General features: G+C 39.7%; 1 protein-coding gene across 9 annotated transcripts in view; it reads left to right on the top strand.

Annotated features, from left to right (window-relative positions):
- Positions 1-22,240, top strand: part of nfasca (neurofascin homolog (chicken) a) — an 87,393-nt gene extending 65,153 nt beyond the window's left edge. For 8 of the 9 annotated variants that reach the window (XM_053674084.1, XM_053674085.1, XM_053674091.1 and 5 more), the window contains 3 exons: positions 15,254-15,385; positions 15,553-15,622; positions 19,347-22,240. In XM_053674084.1, the coding sequence (XP_053530059.1) occupies positions 15,254-15,385; positions 15,553-15,622; positions 19,347-19,575 (431 nt within the window). In that variant the 3' untranslated portion in view covers positions 19,576-22,240. Of the gene's footprint in view, positions 1-15,253; positions 15,386-15,552; positions 15,623-15,776; positions 16,744-19,346 lie in introns of all 9 variants that reach the window. The other variant, XR_008393174.1, reaches the window with a different exon arrangement.
- Positions 22,241-22,579: the final 339 nt, after the last annotated feature.

The raw sequence follows: 22,579 nt of genomic DNA, 5'->3' as shown, positions 1-22,579 counted from the left end.
CACATTTTGCCTGCTGATCAGCTCTAATGAGATGTCAGAATTTGACATGAGCTTTGCTTTAACGCTTATTCTCTGTGGCTGCGTTTGCAAGGATAAATAAAGGGAAATGTGTGGTTGCATTATTTCGAGGGCTTTCACTAAGTGAAGATGTGAAAGAGTAAGGCTGTCTATTCTCTTTTCAGTCATGTGTGATATTTTTGTTAATGTCGTGTACAAAGATGCTCAGCCCCCTTCTGAATGGTTGCAATATGGTACGGTTTATGGTGGTGGACATGTTTTCCTTGATGGATTTTCCACAACTATATCTAATGAGGCATGAAATTTAAGCACTATAACCACTTGGAGGCAGTGTTGCATCAGTTCTAGAGATAGTCAAACCAAAATGAAGTTATTCTTGTGCCTGCCACATATTATTATTATTTTTTTCTTTCTTATTTTCTCATGATCACAACTTAATTTTTCTGTGTACTCAACATCACATTTTTTGTTTTGTTCTAGAGGCAACAAAAGCTTAGCACAATAACACAGCATCATGTAGGAACAGATTAATTTTGACTTTAATCAGGGACACACTCAAGATAAAATAGCTTTGTCTGCCAGTGATTGACAACTTCCACATTAGTGTGCAACACTTGAGAAGCAGGACACCCCTCTCAGAATGTGGAGTTAAAGTCCATGTCTACACGTCCTCCGTAGCCACACCTGATATTTTATTTAGTGAATTCCAACTCTTTTTTACTAAGCCAGATCATTTGGCTCAGCTCAGCAATAAGAGTCGGCTCTTTTGCTCCCAAACGGCACTTCATTTAGTACCACTTCTGGCTTTTATAATTCATCCATATTTAGCAATATTGTGACCTAATATTAGTATGTGTGCACATATATCACTCAAACTATTCAATGTAATTATACTAAACCTTTAATTGTACATAAAATCAAACACTATTACACATGTATATTGAACGTATTATTTATATTGAACTATCCAAAACACAAACCATTCCAAACAAATCACATTCACTGCACTGTTGCATGTACAATTCTAATTTGCCCATGAAGGTTGTCAGTAGAACCAGCCCCATATGATATTTTACCTTCAAAATTCTACATTCTGCCTTTATGTTATCTATGTCATTAAAATGCATGTATTAAATGTATTAAAATGGTTTGTTTATTTATTAAGGAAAATCATCCCAATATTACATATCTGTGAACCTCTAGGATTAGCAGTTAATTTGAAGGCGAAATTTGAGTCAGGTGTTTTCAATCAATGGGATGACAGGTGTGAGTGAGTACCCTATTTTATTTAAAGATCAGGGATCTATCAAAGTCTGATCTTCACAACACATGTTTGTGGAAGTGTATCATGGCACAAACAAAGGAGATTTCTGAAGACCTCAAAAAAAGAGTTGTTGATTCTCATCAGACTAGAAAAAGGTTACAATATCATCTCTAAAGAGACTCTACCAATCCATAGTCAGACAGATTGTTTACAAATGGAGGGAATTCAAGACCATTGTCACCCTCCCCAGGAGTGGTCAACCAACAAAGATCACTCCAAGAACAAGACGTGTAATTGTCCGCAAGGACACAAAGGAACCCAGGCTAACTTCTAAGCACCTAAAGGCCTCTCTCACATTGGTTAATGTTAATGTTAGTCCACCATCAGGAGAACACTGAACAACAATGGTGTGCATGGCAGGGTTGCAGGGAGAAAGCCTCTGCTCTCCAAAATGAACATTGCTTCCCCTCTGCAGTTTGCTAAAGATCATATGAACAAGCCAGAGGGCTAATGGAACAATGTTTTGTGGACGGATGAGACCAAAAGATAAATTTTGGTTTAAATGAAAAGGATTATGTTTGGAGAAAGGAAAGCACTGTATTCTAGCATAACAACCTTATCCCTTCTGTGAAACATGGTGGTGGTAGCATTATGTTTGTGCCTGTTTTCTGCAACTGGGCCAGGACATCTTGCCTTCACTGATGGAACAATGAATTCTGAATTGTACCAGCAAGTTCTAGAGGAAAATGTCAGGACATCTGTCCATGATCTGATCTGAAGAGAAGGTGGGTCATGCAGCAAGACAACGACCCCAAGCATACAATTCAATCTACCAAAAATGGTTAAAGAAGAATAATGTTAATGTTTTGGAATGGCCACGTCAAAGTCCTTAATCCCATAGAAATGTTGTAGAAGGACCCAAAGCAAGCAGTTCATTGAGGAAACCCACCAACATCCCAGAGTAGAAGCTGTTCTGTACTGAGGAATGGACTAAAATTCCTCTTAGCCAATGTGCAGGACTGATCAACAGTTACCATAAATGTTTAGTTGCAGTTATTGCTGCACACGGAGCTCATACCAGGTACTGAAAGCAAAGGTTCACATACTTTTGCCAATCACACATATGTATTATTGGATCATTTACCTCAATAAGTAAATAACCAAGTATGATATTTTTGTCTCATTTGTTTAATTGGGTTCTCTTTGTCTACTTTTAGGACTTGTGTGAACATCTGATGATGTTTTAGATCATACTTATGCAGAATTATAGAAAATTTTAAAGGGTTTACAAACTTTCAAGCACCACTGTACATGGTAGTGTGTGGCACTGATATAAGTGCACAATTACAGTTCAAATCAAACACAGGAGGGTTGCTGGGGTTTTTGTCCTCAGTTTACAGTCTTCAGAGTTTAAAATGTATACATTTCTGAAGCTTTGTAACATGTAGTTAAGTGGAAAGCCAATATATTCTGAAGCGCAAATATTATATACTACAGTAGCACATGCAATAATGGATAGACACATCCACCAACAGTATTGCCTTATTGCACAATATCAAAGGTTGAGCACCTGGACGAATGAAACCGAAATGTCAGTTGTTCTCCAGACTCAAAAGGTGCCTTTTGTGATTCATGTAAAAGCAGAAATGATCAGACACTCCCATGTTTCCAAGTAAGAACCTGGCATGAGCTTCAACTCAGCTTAATATGGGGTGATTTTCCAATGTTCACACTGTAAAACATGATAGCCCCATTAGGTTAGGTGAACGTTTTGAGTTATCTTCAAGTTGAGTTTACTCACGTTTTTAAGGCAGCATGTGAAAATTCATTTCTAAGTTTTATGAGTAATAAATTAGGCAACAGTGTTGTTTGTAATGTGCTTGCCAAGTTTCCTGTTAAAGTCCATCTTGTCACAGCTTGTCACAGCTTCCCAATCCAGCCATGAGAATGATTTCAATACCTTCTTGTTTTGTCTATGGCATTTTTATAGTCTATCTGAAAAAAGAAAACATTTGCTAAAAGGTGTTAATTTCCCCTATGTATGGAGACTTTGGGACACCCTGTATTATCAACTGTGTAGTCAAGAACTGTGGTAAATCGTGAACACTCAGCTGAATGATTTTTAAGTGATTTAAGTAATGTGTACAGTTAACAGTAAAAATTTTAACATTAATTTCAATATAATCTTTTTATAAATCACTTGTCTAATGTTTACATGGCCAACATTTTCTCTGTTGATGAGGTGTTATGCAGGAAAGCTATACAACAAATTATAATCACTGTCTAATTAATCATCAACATCCTGGTCCTGGCCCTCTGGGCAAAATGTTCATACAGCCCCTCAGGTTCCAATGCAGGCATTGTCCAACAAGTAGCAGGTTCCTCAAAGAGCCGAGGAACAGACATGAGGCTGTGGCTGGTTCGCTGGGGTCATTAGGTCAGAGGCTTGGGAAGTTGTGTTGTCAGCTTTCGACGGGGGCTGGACTTGGTGGGCCGTCTCGTCAGCCTTTCTTGAGTGTGGAGTGACATCCTTAGAGGAGCATGGAGGCGGAGTGACGTCTTTAGTGGAGCACGGAGGCAGAGCGATGTCCTCAGAGGAGCACGGAGGTAGAGCGTCGTCCTCAGACATGCAGAGAGGCTGACTGTCGTTCTTCACTGACTCTGCCGGCTGAACTTGGTTGGCTATTTCACCAGACTCAGGTGTACGCAGAGCTTGGTTGGCTGTGTCGTCAGTCTCATGCCTGAGCATAACTTGGTTGGTCAGGACATCTGCTTCAGGCATGAGCAGAACTTGGTTGTCCATGTCAGCAGACTCAGGCGTGAACATGTCTTGGGTGGCTGTCTCTTCGAGCTCGGACAGGAACGTGTCTTGGGAGGCCGCCTCTTCGACCTCGGACGGGAACGTGTCTTGGGAGGCCGCCTCTTTGACTTCGGGCGGGAACATGTCTTGGGAGACCGCCTCTTCGACCTCGGACGGGAACGTGTCTTGGGAGGTCGCCTCTTCGACCTCGGACGTGAACGTATCGTGGGAGGTCGACTCTTCGACCTCGGACGTGAACGTGTCTTGGGAGGTCGCCTCTTCGACCTCGGACGTGAACGTGTCTTGGGAGGCCACTCTTCGACCTCGGACGGGAACATGTCTTGGGAGGTTGCCTCTTTGACCTCGGATGGGAACATGTCTTGGGAGCTTGCCTCTTTGACCTCAGACAGGGATGTGATTTAGGAGGCCGCCTCGTCAACCTCGGAAGGGAACGTGGATTGGGAGGTTGCTCTGTCGACCTCTAGCAGGAACTTGAATTTATGCTGGCGCGCTGGAGATGAGACAACCTCATGGGTCTCGTGCTGGAGCTCTGGGGAGGAGGTCGTCTTGTAGTAGGTGGTGAACCGCCTCGCAAGTTCATTCATGAGACTGGCCCTCCACAAAAACTCATCCAGGTTCGGGGTGTACAGAAGGCAACTGACCATATACTTTGCAAAGACTTAGTGTTCGAACAACCTCTTTTGTGTGTGGTGTGGTTGTGTGTGAGAGTGGATGCAGGTGTGCGTGATTAGAATGAAGGTGAGTGTTCTGAGAATTGCAGTCCATGGCGGCCATGTTTGTAGGCCGCAGTGCAGGATGGGAAATGTAGTCACTGGTTTGCTGTGATGTGACATCATGGAAATCAAGAATCCAATATTTCAAAATATTAGAATAAAGATTTATAATATAGAAATATCGACCTTCTGAAAAGTATGTTAATTTATGCACTCAATACTTGGTCAGGGCTCCTTTTGCACAAATTACCACATCAATGCAGTGTGGCATGGAGGCAATCAGCCTGTGGCACTGCAGGCTGAACTTGGCTGGCTGTGTCAACAGACTCAGGCGTGAGCAGAGCTTGGTTGTCCATGTCAACAGACTCGGGTGTGAGCAGAATTTGGTTGTCCGTGTCAGCAGACTCGGGCGTGATCAGTACTTGGTTGTCCGTGTCACCAGACCCAGCTATGATCAGAACTTGCTTGTCCATGTCAGCAGACTTGGGCGTGATCAGATCTTGGTTAGTCGTGACCTCGGCTTCAGGCATGAGCAGAACTTGGTTGGTTGTGATGTCGGTTTCAGGTGTGAGCTGAACCTCGTTGGTCATGACATCGGCTTCAGGTGTGAGCAGAAACTGGTTGGTCGTGACGTCAGTTTCAGACGTGAGCAGAACCTGGTAGGTCATAGGTTTCAGGCATGAGGAGAACTTGGTTGGTCGTGTCTACAGACTCAGGCGTGAGCATAACTTGGTTGGTTGTGATGTCGGTTTCAGGCATGAGGCGAACTTGGTTGGTCATGTTAATCGACTCAGGCGTGAGCATAACTTGGTTGTCCATGTAAGCGATCTTGGACTGAACTTGGTGTGGGTGGTCGCCTCGTCAATCTCAGACTGGAACGTGGCGTGGAAGGTCACATTATCGATCTCAGACTGGAATGTGGCGTGAAAGGTCACATCATTGATCTCAGACTGGAACGTGGCGTGGAAGGTGACTTCGTCGATCTCAGACTGGAATGTTGCGTGGAAGGTCACATTGTTGATCTCAGACTGGAACGTGAAGTGGAAGGTCACATAGTCGATCTCAGACTGGAACTTGGCGTGGGAGGTCATGTCGTCAATCTCAGACTGGAACATGGCATGGAAGGTCACGTCGTCGATCTCGGACTGGAACGTGGGGTGAGGGGTCACGTCGTCGATCTCGGACTGGAACGTGGGGTGGGGGGTCAAATCGTCGATCTCAGACTGGAACGTGGCGTGGAAGGTCACATCGTCGATCTCAGACTGGAACTTGGCGTGGGAGGTCACCTCCTCAAGCTTTAGCTGGAACTTGCCATGGGAGGTTGTCTCGTCGACCTCAGACAGGAACTCGGCGTGAGAGGCCGCCTCGTCAACCTCAGACAGAAACTTGGCTTGAGAGGCCATCTCTTCAAACTTGGACAGAAACTTGACTTGGGAGGCTGTCTCTTCGACCTCAGACAGAAACTTGACTTGGGAGGCCGCCTCTTCATCTTTGGACAGAAACTTGGCGTGAGAGGCCCTCTTTTCAACCTCAGACAGGAACTTGGCTTGAGCGGTTGTCTCTTCTACCCCAGACAAGAACTTGGTTTGAGAGGTTGTCTCTTCAACCTCAGACAGGAACTTGACTTGAGAGATCTTCTCTTCGACCTCGGACAGGAACTTGGCTTGAGAGGTCGTCTCTTTGACCTCTGACAGGAACTTGGCTTGAGAGGTCGTCTCTTCCACCTTGGATAGGAACTTGGCTTGCGAGGTCATCTCATTAACCTATAGCTGGAACTTGACTTTATGCTGGAGCTCCGGAGATGAGACCGCCTCGTGGGTCTCCTGCTGGGGCTCTGGGGAGAAGGTCGCAACGTTGACCTCTGGGTGGAGCTCGGCAGGTGAGACCACCTTATGGGTCTCAGGTTGGAGCTCTGGAGATGAGGTCACCACGTTGATCTCCTGCTGGAGCTCTGGGGATGAGGTCGTGACGTTGACCTCCAACTGGGGCTCTGGAGCTGAGACAACCTCATTGGTCTCAGGTGGAGCTCTGGAGATGAGGGTGCCACATTGACCTCTCGCTGGAGCTCGGCAGCTGAGACCACCTCATGGGTCTCAGGTTGGAGCTCTGGAGATGAGTTCACCATGTTGAACTTCAGCTGGAGCTCTGCAGGTGTGGAGCCATTTGTGAGCATGCCAGCTGCTCTTCAAACATCCCTGAGAGCAGAAATATGATCCATGGATGCCAAGTTTCCTGCATGTGGGACATTGTAGCTGGGCTTCTTTACAGCAGCCCTCGGTCTTGCAGGTCTGCGTCACCTCCACCACTGCCCTGTTGACCTGGGGCTGAAGCTGAGCTGTGGAAGCTGCCCTGTCGATCCACTCATAGTAGATGTGGAATGGCAGATCAGGCTTGCTCGTCACACTGACTCACCTCAAAAATTTATCTAGGTTGTAGCTCTGCCCTGGAGATCAGCAGATTCTGGAATACACAAACCAACACATCTGGCACCAAAAATCATGCCACAGTCACAGTCACAGACATCATATTTTTCCCCATTTTGTTTGACCTATATCTGCATTTTATGCATTACACTGCTGCCACATGATTGGATAACTGCATGAATGAGCAGGGTGCACAGGTGTTCCTAATAAAATATACATTTCAACATACAGTAATATTAATATCACATTATAATGTGTGGTTAATATACTGCAATATATTTCTTATGCATGAAGGCTAATAGACCTGACTCAATTAATAAGCTACAGTCCCCAAAACTATTGGATTTGTAGAAGATCAAAAATATTATACCATGTGATTCACAGCTGTTTTTTGTTACCCAGGTGTGTCCTGCTAAATTGATTGTTTAAACAATAAATAGCTATGAAGATACTCCGGTTTCCTCCCCCAGTCCAAAGACATGCATGGTAGGGTGATTGGCGTGTCTAAAGTGTCTGTAATGTGTGTGTGATTGTGTGCCCTGCGATGGACTGGAACCTTGTCCAGGGTGTACCCCGCTTTGTGCCCGATGCTCCCTGGGATAGGCTCCAGGTTCCTCTGCGACCCTGAAAAGGTGTAAGCGGTTGAAGATGGATGGATGGATGGATAGTTATGAAGATCTACTCTTGTTTATAGCCTTCAGTTTCACCTGTGAAAACTGCATTTGTTGTTAAAAAGGATAAGCCAACATGAAGATCAGTGAGCTGTCTATGGGGAAAAAAGCAAGCCAACTGGAAGCTGCGAAAAGACGGACAATCAATCACAGGCATTGTACAAACTTTTGGCATAGCCAATACAACAAATTGGAATGTCATGAAAAAGAAAGAAACCATTGGTGTGCTGAGCAACAAACACTGAATGGGTTGGCCAAGGAAAACAAAAGCTGATGATAGAAAACCTAGGAAAATGCTGTGAAGAAAACCTCTAAAACAACAGTCAGTGATATCACCAACAACCTTTATAGGGCAGGGGTAAACACAGAACAGGCTGCTTCTAGAAAATTTTGTCTTCCAATTTACAGAGAAATGCATCCAAAATAATTGGGATGAACTTTACCATGCAGCAAGACAATGATCCAAAACACACTGCACACTGCCAACTAAACAAATGACTTTATCTGGGGGGAAATTGGAAGTTTTTAGCCACTCAGATCAATCACCAGATCTTAACCCAATTGAGCATGCATTTCACCTGCTGAAGAGGAGACTGAAGGGAGAAACTCCCCAAAGCAAACAACAGCTGAATGATGCTGGGGTAAAAGCCTGGAAAAGCATCACAAAAGAAGAAACTAACAATTTGCTGATGTCGGTGAGTTGCAGACTTGATGCAGTTACTGCAAGCAAGCGATATGCAACCAAATATTAAATGTTATTTACTTTAATTTACTTAAAGACTTATCTGTTCCTATACGTTTGCTCACCTAAAATTGGGTGGTCTGATACAAAAGGTTCTATGTTTTGTGTTGTTTAACGTATCTAACTGTAAATATCCATCATATCCATCTTTTGATCTTTGATTTTGGTGTATAGCACAAAAAAATGATTGGTCTTACCATTCCAATAGTTTTGTGGGAGCTGTAATTAACAAACCCATCAAGAGCAGAGCTGGGGGTTCCAGGACTGGAACTGAAATCTACTGTCCTAATCTTAAATGAGTGGAAAGAGTCAAATCTGGTGCCCATACTCAATTCAGAATGCTTTGTAATAAATTGAATTTCTGTCTTATTTCTAGTTAGACTTATATATGTGGAATTTCATTGTGAGTTAGAAGCATCCTTACAATTTATATTGTATGGAAATAGAAGAATTTTTAAATTATAGTTGTGGGAATTCTGTCCAACATTGTAGTTCATGGTCATTCTCTTGTGATCTCTGTTTGTGTATCTTTGGTGCTGCTAACTACATTTTGATATGCTTAACTGCTGCTCTCTTCCTCTCTCAGTGATCGATTCCACAGATGTCTTGGTGTTTGCCTCTCTTCTTCCCCCCTTTTCCTCACCTACCATCCCAAGTACAACCATTACAACCTCAACAACTACCACCATTGCCCCTACAACTGATGCCATCCCCACTACTCCTGCTCCAAGCACTACAACAACTACTACTACAACTACTACAACTACCACTACCAGTACTACCACCACCACTACAACCCACCCCACCCTGCCTTTCATGCTGGGTATTTGCACAGACTGCAGTATAAAAAGTCAATGTAAACGTAGAAGGCAGTTAATTCAATCGCAGTTGTAGCTGACTGAGCTAAGTTGGACATTTCAGATGAAGTATTCATTATATGGGTGCCTTGTCAAGCTTAAGTGGCCATTTTTGACAAGCAGCTTAACTGAGAGCTGACCTTTGCCCTTAACAAAGATATTTTCCCCAAATTAGTATCGACATATATGATTATTTGTATTGACTGTGGCATCCCATTAGCTTGTTACTCCTTTATAAGATTAAAAGTCAGTCCCTATAGAATGTAATGAAGAGACTTTAGAAAGGCCTTCATCATATTAAAGGCAGAACTTATAAGAAAATCATATTAATGTGGTCATGCTGCTGTAGTAAGTATTAGCTCTTGTCACTTTCCTCCAGTAGTTGAAATTTGTGAAATGTACTCCTCTCCCACCTGTTCTGCTTAGCCCCGCATGTAAAGATCTGGAATCTGACCGTGGATGCTAACAGTGACTATGCTAACGTCAGCTGGAAACACAACTTCCCGGTTGGCAGCAGCGAGTTTGTGCTAGACTACACACTGGACAGTAAGACCCAGATTCTCCCACTGAGAGCTTATGAAGGGAACCTCAGTGCTTTCGATTGGGCTTGCTAGGACATAAATCTCGACCAAGATCATCTGAAGAACTTACCGAGTTTATTGCAGAGATACGCTTAGTTACAGATATTGCTGTGAATTCCAGCTCCTTTTGTTCTGTGATAGCTTAGATATTGTACAGAATAATGGACCATTTATCATATCTAACAGCTATGAGCAATGCTACTCTTCATTCTGTGCACTTTCTTGTACAATGGCCCTTATAGATATTCCATCCATGCACTTTAGAAAGAACAAAGCAGCAGTGCTCTGTTTCATCTGCCATCTCTGAGAGATGAAATGAGTCATTTCAGTGGGCTTTGGGTTTGTGTCCTCGTGAGTCCTTAAAGTTCCCTTTAGGAAGCTCCTATTCTTTCTGGTGGCTCGCAGGAACAGGGAGAGATTTGAGTAAATGTGGGACAAAGAGAGTGTGATTAAGAGGAATGAAGAGAATGAGAGAAAGAGACAAATAGTAATAAAAAGAACCTATTATTTTGAGTGAGTAGGGAGAAAATTACTCAAAAGACAGAATCTTCTTTACACCAGATGCCTGGAGATAACACCATTCAAAACATTTTTCTCTGATGAAAATCTCCCCTTCCTTTCTTATGTGGTTAACACCATTTTATATTTCTGCCTAATTTACAGATTTAATGCTTGTAACTATATCCCTAATTTTAGTCATGCATTTTTTTTTTTGTAGCGCTTTGGGATTAGCATATGACATAATTAAAGCTCTTTCTTGTTACACAAAAGTCTCGCTGCATTTATGCGGGAGCTATGTATTAAGTAACTGATGCTGGATAACAGTCTCCCTTTGTCTCACTCTCTCTCTCTATCCTCTTTCTCTCTTGGTCTTTACTTCTTCACATGTCTCTATTTTTCACTACCATTTGAATCTGATTGTGTACCTCCACCCCATGTGCCTTTTATGCTAATATTTCTTTGTATGGCTGCTTCACAGCTGCTTAGCTTGGCTCACAGTTCTTACCTAGTGAGCAAACTGCAAGAGCCTGGCTGGCAACTAATGTGCAACCTAGGCTTCTACTGTATTCCTCTTTTGTCTTTTAGGGGAGAGGGATAATGAAGGGGTTAATGTGTTCTACCCAACTTTATCTCAAGGGGGCTATCACAATCACAGTCTCGACCTTGAAACATGCACATGAGGGCATGATGAAGCAGTCACACTCTGAGACAGTGTAAATGTATGCCGGCTAATGGTTTCATCTGAGCAGACTTTACAAAATATGAACATGAACCTGTGTTTTGTGGGAAGGAGTAGTTGATAGATTAGATATCATGGTATCATGATATCATAGTTAGATTATTGACAGGCCTACCTTCTATCCCTCCACCCCTCTCTCTTACTCCAGTCCTGTTAAATAGCTGGCTGCCGCATGCTCTGTGTGTGTGCCATACTATGACATGGCGTGTGAAGGTGGACAGGAAAATTGTTTGTATGATGTTGCCTTCATTTGTTGTAGTTTGTAAATATTAAATACTGCTTTAAAATGTATTATGCATTCCCCGACCGCATATCCCAATACAATCCAGCATGCCCATCAATTTTTCTGGAAAAACCATTAGTTTTTTTCTTATTCAAAAAGCTAAAGCTACAAATGATGGGTCATTATTTCATTAAGATTCTGTGGGACACCAAAGATGAACAGTCCTGAGCAAATGTCAGTTTGGTTCACCTTGTAGCTTTAGCTAGCCATCACACTTAAGCCATATTTTATTGCTGCTGTGGTTCTTCATAGAAAAGGCATGTGCTGTAGTAAAATTCAGGGAGTAGAAATGACTGAATTCTACACAAGCAGTGTGTGACTGCTTCTTATTTTAGCATGTTGCATGCTGTCACCAGCTTCTGGAATACCCCTCAAGTAATGCTCATGCTCTTAACACCATTATACTAGCTTGGCTTTTCTCTGAGGAGGCATAATGTGATGTTGGTGTGAATTTTCATATGATATAAGAAAAGGTCTGTAGACGTTTGAGACTGTTGCTCAATCAACCCCTAAATTGTATTGTACAGTTGTACAGTGCAGTACTGACCCAGAATCAAAGACCATTAATGTTATTGCATTTTTTTATACCATCTGAGGACAGGAATACTTTTCCCTTCCATTATACCACTTGCTATGGAGACATATGCTATTCCACCAGACAGTGTGGCAAATGGTAAAATATCCATGATCCTATATTTTGTCAAAGGGCTTCATTTATCAAACTGGATATGAACTAATTTATTCATAAATTTACTTGAGAATTTTAGTATTCATGTAAATTCTGTTAGTTCAGAAAAAAAAAATTGTACTCTACAAGGGCTCCTGAGTTTGTGTACATTTACATATAAGGAGACTTACTGATTTGAGCCTTGACTGATAGGCTTCAAATCATAATAATTGGCATGAGTTGCAATTTTATATACAAATTACTTTGTAAGTTACCAAGTGTTACTAAGTTACTACATAAGTGTTATTAAGTTACTACGCAAGTGTTACTAGGTTTAAAAAAAACTCATTTATTTCAATTGCATTTGCAGATCAAATTAAATTTTTGTGAAACTAGTGCATTTTAGATTAATGACTTGATAAAGAGCAATCCATAAATGAAGACTAGCCATTCCCTAAGGACAAACTGAAATGCTGTGTAAATGGAGAAATAGATAGTGTACATCTGTGGCAGCTAAGGCTCTGCATTGGCTAAACTGCATTACTGAAGGATTTAACACACTTCGTCCTAGGACACTGACACTTTTTCACCATGTAATTGTCATTTTGTCATTTTTGGCTCTTGGTGAAGTTTGCCTTTTATGGAGTTTTGTCACTAAATGTAAATCAGCTGTGCTGTGAATGTGATTGGTAATTTACATGTTGGAATGTACTTGGAATATTTGGTTTGGTTTGGCCTATGAAAACATTCATACAAGACTAAGATTGATAAATGATGTAAATTGTTTCCTACGGCAATTTCTTTACTTAGATACCATTGCTGAATTTTATTTCGCAGGACATTCAAGTTGAGTTACAACTAGTTCAGGTCACCAGTTGTTCAAATGCACTCTTCACAGAATTGTTCTGATAATGTCTTAATACAACTCCTTAGTGTAGTAATCGTCTGCCAAAATTTTCTTCTTTTTAAAAATATCCTTTCTTTGAATGGTTTAGGCAAGATCACAATTTTATCGTACAATTTAATGTGTTAAATAAGTTTTTATTTATTAGCCAAAAAAAAATCCTTCAATTCAATGTTTGTTCATAACAGCCTTGTCATGCAGTCTAAACTATTGGTACACTTGGCTTTGTATATGGATATAGATCTCCTTGTATATGGATATAGATAGTTATGAATTCAAATTTGTCACCATGCTGTGCCATGCCACACTGTCTGGTGGGAAATTTCTATTAGGCTTGTCCTTCTTTAGACTTCTTTAGACACTTGATAAGACCTCAAATGATAAGCCTTAAAAGTTCATTGGCATACAGTATGAGCACTTTTACCTTCTAGTCTCAATACATCCACAGCACCTTCCATCTCATGGAAGTGAAGGCTGCTTCTAGTCATGTTTTTGGCAGGTTGCTGTGTCCTGGATTCACAGACATTTGTCTTACATCTCCTCTTAAGGTAATGGGTCTATGAAACGTGAGCTGTTCAAACATGAACCCCCCATTAAGCTGGCTGGGTTGATAGCTGGAGCTAAGTACCGGCTCCGTGTGTATTCCCACGAACGGCCCAGCATCACCAGCGAGTATGTCACCTTCGAGACCAGTGGAGGTGAGGGCTGGTTGTGTAAAGGATGCAATGCCGTGTTTATATGTTTCAGTGTCTGTTCAAGAATTATTTGGATATTAGGAACATCTGACTTCTGAAAATGCTTTCATTTTGTGCTTTTGGCAATCGTAGTTCAACAGGCTGTTATTAATCAAAACATCAAGTCTAGTAGGGTTTATTGTCATTCCTCTTATCACAGACATAGTAGGTAATGTAATGAATGAAATATAATTTATGACCACAGAATGCGTTTCTTGTAGCAAAACAATTGTTGCAGCCATTAGAAAAACATATACACTGAGAGGTTTCCTGATAGTAATAGGTGATTAAGCCTATATATAGAAAGTGTAATATTCTGTACAATGATATTATCCTGGGATGTACACTCTCACTGAACTATACAGTCACAGACATTTAAAAATAATAATTACCATCAGTCAATTGAAAATGAATACTGTTTAACATTTGTTCTACTGTGAAGTTATAAAGTAAGTTGAAGTAAGTTATAAGGGTCACTTTTCATAAATGAATGAGTCATTCAGTTATTCCTCTTTGCTTCTTTGCTTTTGGAAATACCACCAGGATTTATTGATTGTGGTGGTTTTTATTGCAGTACTAAAAATCAAAAAGTGCATAGAAGATTTTTAATATGATGCTGTAATCCTGGAATGCTTGTGTGCCTTGGGTGTGGTAAGCCAAATTAAATAATCAATGTCATCGCCTGTAATAAGAAGCAGAATTTGATATTGATCCTCAAATTCTGAACACAGAAACACATTACTGATTCAGGGACAGTCAAGATTATATTCAAGATTACAAAGCACAGACACAAAAGCTCATATTGTTTGCAACACAGGCCATAGTAGCACTAAGCAGCATGGGCCCATATCACAGTTAAGTGATAAATTTAGACAGACAGGATACAGTTATTTACAGAATGGGGTAGTAGTAGAATGCAGAAAGTGTTTTCATTCATTCGGTGTACATGTGTGTTTTTTTCTCAGAACTCTGAAGAGAATGTGATTTCTAGGCTAATACTGTTATCACAGATCAGGGTTCAATAATGTGGGTCCTAATGCACTCTTCTTATTGCTAATGTGTTTTTGATAAAGAGTAGTTGTCAGTGAAGGCTCTGCCTACTGAAACATAAAGAGATCCATTGAAGACTCAGTTTTGGTTTTGTGGTCATAAATCACAGGAAAATAGTGGTGAGTAATTAATTTAGCTTGCAATTATACTTATGGTTCAATGTCAGAAACTTTCCTTTCTTTTTCTTGGACAATCTCTCTTTCTGTCTTTCATGTGCTCTCCAAATCCCTCCTCACTTTTTGTGTATGTGTTTGTGTGTGTGCGTGTGTGTGTGTTGTCTGACAGCCTACATTACGGACCAGGTCGACATTGCCACGCAGGGGTGGTTCATTGGTCTCATGTGTGCCATTGCACTCCTCATTCTCATCCTGCTCATTGTTTGCTTTATCAAAAGAAGCCGAGGAGGGAAATATCCAGGTAACACACAGAATGCCATGCAGTATACAATATATTTCACTGTATATTATACTGAACATTCAATGCAGTTCAGTATAATTCAGTAGATACTGTATATAAAAGTTTTGGATTCACTGAACTGAAATTCATTTGCTAATTCTGAGCCCCTTCACTCCCATTGACCTCAGTGAGAGATAAAAAGGACCTCCCTTTGGATCCTGTGGACCACAAAGACCAGGATGGATCATTTGATTACCAGTAAGTGTGTGTCCTGCTTTAATAATAGCTTCATATAATCACAATTCATTTTCCAGTTTGATCTCTATCCTGCCTTATGATTCTGTAGATGTTATATTGTGCATGTATTTGTGTTTTACCTGACGGTGAGTGCCTTTTTCTTTGCCTGTTTCAGGTTAGCTTGGAAAACGTAGAGACATGAGGGGGACATGTCTTTCTATGTCCTAATCAAAACTAATAAATAACTTTGCAACAAATCGAATTTAAAGATTGGCAACAAAGTTTAACAGGATTAATTAAACAAACTCAAAACTTACACTAATCACAATCTTACACTAATCACAATCCCGTTAGATAATATTCATCATCAAAATCTAACATAAACATCCAAAAAAATAATAAATAAAAGCTTTGCAAAAACCACAATCTCATTATGTAAACTCAAGCTTCACTGAGAGCGGTACATGGGCAATGGCCATGGAGTGGCTCACCAGTGTATCAATGCTGTTATTATAGAAGAAGGGAGGCTTATGGCATTGCTGACGTCAGCTTTAAAAAGCCTGACTTGAGACTTAAAACTGAACTGAATATTTTCTGTTTGGCATTATGTAACATACTGTATAGCATACTGTCACACACAGAAGGTGTGTGTGCTGTTTGGCAGCTAACAAAACTTTGCAGTATGGTGCTAATCATATCTATGGATTTATTCTAAGAAGTAGTCATGATGGGAAATCATTAGCAACATGTGCAGGAGTGCTTTCTAATGTCTTTATTGCATAATCTAGACTCTGTTCGTTCATCCATCATAATATTTTTTATAACTGCATGAATAGGTACATTATGCAGAAACTATGATTGAGGTGGTTTTCTTCTGTGGAACATCTTAAAGCAAGTCATAAAGCTTGAAGCATAAAGTCATGAGCTAACCAGTGGTTTAAAAATACAACGTGCAGCCAGTTATAAGAGTTTTATCACCTTTTTAGCATTAGTCTTAATCTAATCACTAGATATTGCATATCTTCTGATGATTGGCTCAGTATTTTGCAAGTAATTAATAGTTCTGGTACTAACACCTCTGTCCCTCTCAAATTAAATCCTTGTCCCCCCAATCACCGAACACTGTTAAGGAACGAAAACAGGTATTTGGTTTCAACACAGCATCCCTCTTAGCCTGAGCATGTCAGCTATTGGTTGTTTTTGGAAGGGGAAGTCATCTACATGGGAGGGGCTACAGCTGATATCCAATCCATGGTCTAGTTCTTCAAGGGTGTCAAACATTTGTTAAATATGTCTTTAATTCAAATGATGCACTTATAGTTAATGATAGAGTTATTCTAGTCTAGTACAGATTACAGTAACAGCAACATTGAATATTTATGAACCAAAACAATCTGCCAGGTACAGAAACACTCCCCATAAAAGACAGTTTACTGCAAGTGAGTGACAGCTTTTTTTTATTAGACGTCTGTGTCACAGAGGTCAAATTGTTTTATTGGAGTAGCAGTTAAGGGCAAAGTGCCTTTCCATTTGCCAGTGTTTGAGACCCTTGAGGTACTGTTCTTATATCTGGCAAGACAGCTAACAACTTGAAACAGACTGTTTTTCCTGCATGTGGTTTAACGATGGCACTGCTCTAATCTGACCTGCAGCAAAATGAACTCAGAGCTATGAAACATGCATGTAAAATGGTAAAATGTAAATTTTTCCAGGTTCTGTGAAAATGTGACCTCTATCTTGAGTTTTAGTTTAGTGGTTATAGTTTACTGTTATTTTGCTATAGTATGATTACATTTACTAGAGGCCAGCAATCCAGCTAGTAGACAATCAGCAGAAACAGCAAATGTGTAGCTTTTAGCTTGAACAGATCGATAGGGAAACAAATGTTACAAAAATAAAATGTTGGATAGATGTATGTGTTTAGCTATTAGTACATTTTCAGTCCCTTTCCAGTGGCTTCTTCTAACTGGTTTTCCCTCCTCTATTTTTAACCCTCCTCTCATTTTTCCCCTCTTGGTCCATGAAGGTCTCTTGAAAGGAAAAGGTATGAAAGTAGAGGAAACAGCTGCTTCAGACTTTCTACTCTACAGTTTATACATTGTCTGCTTTGAGTTTTTGGTTTTATTCAATTACCATGTTGGTCTAAACAAACTATAATATACAGTATTGGAGCAAATTATTTAAAAAAAAAAAAAAAAGAGGTGAATTTCACTGAGATTCTTTACCATAACTCTTTGTTAGACCTCTGGTTTGACCCCAATGCATCAGCTACATTAAATTATTTAACATCGTAAAATATAGTAAGGCTGGCTTTCCCCTTTTTCACCTCAGAGGCTTTTAAACTTTGCCTGTAAGTTAACCCTGACACTCCTAAATAATTTCAATGTTCATTTTCAATCTTGAAGTACACAATTTTTTATTGAATTATTAACATACATTATTTAAGGTTTGCTAATTATTCCTTTAAAGTCTTTTATATAGTAATATATTTGTCTTGGAGCTTCATTACTGTATCACTCATAATTGTTGTTTAATTGATTAAAACAAAAACTCACGATAAGCAGTTTCAGGTTGGCCTGTATCTCATTTTGATGGAGGCTAGACGATTGTGGTACAGTTACCAAACCAATATGGTTTAAATCTAGTTTAAATTAAGGAATTAATAAGTTCACTTTAATAATGTTCTCAATGCTTTTTCATTGATCCCGTAATCACACTGTCACTGATATTGGTGTGGGTCTGAAACTGATGAGTTGTTAGAGCAAGGAACCATGTCTTCTAGCCTTATCATAATTTTTATAAGCAAAAAATTACAATATACAGTATATTAGGCAATGTTTATTGCTTATGTGAAGTTTAAATTAAATGAATGAATGAAATGAAAGGAATTAATAATATTATTGGTTGTCATAAAGGAAAAAGTAATCTGACATATTTCCTGTAAATAAGTGCATGGCCCACTTATATTCCACAAAATGAGAATAATTATTTATTCATTAAAAAAAATTGCAAAAGCTTTTGTCTTAACATAAGCATTTCTTTTTTATGTGCATCTTTTTGGCACCTTGCTAAGGTACTACACTTCTTGCATGATTAGGCTTTCTCTTCACAAACAACACCAGCATGCAGTTAAACGGACATATGTGTCCTAATTATTTAGTAAATACTGCCTGAAACATGAAGAATGATTCTCTGCAGACCACAGTGGTTCATAAATGAAGGGTCTACCCCACCTACTTCTCTCACCCCCAACCTCCTTTTTTTTCTTTTTTTCTTTTTCTTTGAAAGGCTTTAAAAAAAAAAAACTTTTTTTAAGGAAGCTTTTGCTTAGATGTTGTAGTTTCTCGTTCATTTGCACTATTGTTTTTCTCCTGAACTACAGGTAGAAAATATGGGTTTGCTATCCGGTGCAGATTCGCCTTTTTGCTTAAAAATGTAAAGGTACCAAAAGAGTAAGGCAGCTCAAATCCTCCCGTTCTGTGTACTTTTTGCTTGTTGTCCTAGTAGTAGTAAGTGTAGGAGTGAAAGGGTGCAATTCAGTGGATACAATTCAGTTTACAGACTTCATTCAACTAGCTGCAATTCTGCTTTGTGACCGTAAGGATAGATGGTCTGTGGAGTGCCCCCTTTCAGTTTACAGAACTTGTTATTCAAACTGAAATTCACTTTCATGAGTGTAGGATTTGGAAGTGTTGCAAAGTGGAATGTTAGCATAACCACTTGTCTTTTTCTACTACCCCAACAGCAGCGATGAGGACAACAAGCCTTTGCAGGGAAGTCAGACCTCTCTAGACGGCAACGTCAAGGAAAGTGACGACAGTCTAGTAGACTACGGAGAGGGAGGGGATGGCCAGTTCAATGAGGATGGCTCCTTCATAGGCCAGTACACAGTCAGGAAGGATAAGGAGGAGACGGAGGGCAACGAGAGCTCAGAGGCCACATCACCTGTCAATGCCATCTATTCTCTGGCGTAGATTCTTCCAGAATGAACAGAAGGCCAAATGCACACACAAGTAATTCAATATATACATAGAGAGAAATTTGGAACCACATATACACACTTAACACTGAGATGCACAGTCCCTATGAAGAAAGCAGGGGTGAGAAACAAACCCCTGATGGAGGGGAATTCAGAACTCGGACTTCAGTGTGCCTTTAGGGCAATGGGGCACAGGGAAGACAACAGCAACCTGAGACTTTCAAGCATTTTCTGTGGCTTTTTTTTTTTTAATCCTGAACCCACATTCATACTTTATAATATCAGAGAAAAGCAGACACAAGCAGCAGTCCTGTGACTGTATCAGTAGTTGGCCAAATCAACAAAGGAACATTGGCAAATGCCAATAATATGATAGATGTGTCAATAAAAGATATATGAATGCTGTAATCAGTGCTGGCACAGCTTGCTGTACCATAAAAATCTATGCACTATATATTACCATAATTTAATTTTGGTTGAAATTGGGTGATCAAATTTCTTCTTTTCTTTTATAATGCAAAAAGCATTAAGTTACTATTAAGTCACTGAAATGCTATACTTCCTGGCACCCGTGCCCTAGCAGTGGACATGTCTGCTGTAGTTTGATGCCTATTTTTGCAAGTATATTTTCATTGGCTGCATCTATAGCATTTCTAATTATCACCGCTGATGGTTATAGAGCTGAAGGCAAGCACCATCATTTATCAAAGTAAAAACAAACAAACAATCATACAAACAAAAAATAAACACACTTTATTTTGGAGCATGGTCTTGTTTGTGCGTGAGACAATAGAGAGGTTGAAAAGAAGACTTTATCTCTGTTAGCTCAATAAAACACAATTGTATAATCATTTTTTTAATAGCTGGCACTATATATTACATAATGGGGATGATGATGATGATGATGATGATGATGATGATGATGATGATGATTAATTAATCTGACATCCACTATTTTTTCTAGTATTTTGGGCTGTGGTCTTTGTTTTAGTAAGTTTGTTCTAGGGTGTTTAGGTGCAAAGTAGATGGATAGACATGGAAGCAGTAATGCTAAAAGGCTTGCATAAGCAAAGTTAATTCACTATTGAAAATTTTTACCATGAATACCATGCTTGATATTATCAACCATTTTAATCTTCTATATCTCCCACATCTTACAGAAACAAAAAACGAAACGTGGATCCAGACACTAGTTTCGCTATTAAAACATTGCATAGTGTGAGGTTATGTGAAAAAAATATTTAAATTGCTTAAATCGGGGACCATATGATTTAGCATGCTTTATTTTCAGAGCTTGGTTTTAACACTGCCTAAAAAGCAACTTGAAGTCTAGTGCCACTCACAGTGGTGGGCGTGGCCACCTAGCTTCTGCAAATACAGCACCAATATAGTTACTTCATACAGAGGGCTCAGTGTATGTACAATTAAATATTTATTTGTATTTCATTTGTACAATTTATATGATTAATATATTGCTGATTAATTTAATGAACACCCAATTTTAACTGCTTGTCTCATGAGGTCACTGAATAGTTTCTCACCTAACATAAGGTACAGTAAACATGTACTTAAAAAAATTATATCAGACCCATACTGTGTAATAATGGATGGGTTGGATACGGGCAGTGGATGTTTTATCCACTAATTAAATGTTTGAATCCATTAAATGTATGTTTTATCTGTTAATAGTGCTGTTTGTTTTGTATTACTGTTATTGTATTACTGTTTCAATGTGTTAATATATTTTAATTTATTTCATGTCACTTTTACATGACACAGAAAAAACCTGTTTGTTTATTTTGTTCAGACACAGTTTTGTGCTCTCTTTCATAAATGTAAATACTGATTTACAGACGGGTGGCAAATTAAAGGGAAACCTGGTGGCTCTTTTATGCTGTGGAGGTCATTTTGCTTGCATGGTTTGGGCCCACTTGTTCCCTTAGAGGGAAACGTTATAGCAAATCAATATGAAGTTCTTCTTATTGATCATCTTTATTCAGAGATTAAGCATTTCTGTCTTGATGGGAGTGGTCTGTTCCCGGATGTACCCACCCCCATCCACAGCTCACATCGACTTACTCAATAATTTCTTGAGGATGAAAATGCTAAAAGCATATGCTGTGGCCTTCACAGTCACCAGATCTCAACTCAAATAGCTCTCAACTGACCTAGATTTTAGAGTGACATTTTAGACAGCTCTCTCCACCACCATCCTTACAACACTACTTGAGTGCAGTCAATATTCATTCCTCCAATCTAATTCCAGTAGAGCCAATGCCTACGTCCATTGAAGCTGTCCTGGTGGCTTGTGGTAGCCAAAGAATGTATGTTTTTTACATTTTTTATTTTACTTTGTCACCCATCTGTAGATTTTTTACTTCACACTTAGAAATTGAATTATGAGGGTCTTGGCAGTGCTGCGTCCACCAAGGTCCAGCCACAGGACCCCTAGTTTTCACCAAAATCTGTCTTTTGGGGGGATCCACATTGTTATTGTATTAGGTTGATTGTCATATCATATATATCATAAACTTGTGTCTCTGTATATTTACTTTCTGACAAAAGTAGCGATATATAATGAGCTGAAGAGTTGTCAGGAGGCATGTCCACATCTAGCTGAGCTAAAGTTCAGCTGTAATAAATTGACAGTTGACAGTGTCTGCAACATGGTTTTATTTTTATTAATCAAATTCCTGGTCAGGTTCTGCATACGGGTTTGCTTTGAGACTAGGTTAGGACTAATTCTTTATTTGTCAATTCGTTAGGCTTGTAATCATATCTGTTGTTTGTGTTGTTAAATACTATGTGAGTTTCAAATATAGCCTATTTTGTACTGAATGCAGTTCAAAATAATATGCTTGGATTGAATATTTTTTTGGTTTCAGCTATTATTCTTACTTCAGTCCTGGTCTCAAGTATTGAATGAGGCCAAGTTGTTTACCCTGCTTTTCCGTTTCTTTTGTGCATATTTGTCCTGTCTACAACCAGTTACTTGCACA

Source organism: Ictalurus punctatus, chromosome 21, assembly GCF_001660625.3.
Source record: "Ictalurus punctatus breed USDA103 chromosome 21, Coco_2.0, whole genome shotgun sequence".
Taxonomy (NCBI): domain Eukaryota; kingdom Metazoa; phylum Chordata; class Actinopteri; order Siluriformes; family Ictaluridae; genus Ictalurus; species Ictalurus punctatus.
This window is presented reverse-complemented; position numbering and strand designations above follow the sequence as displayed.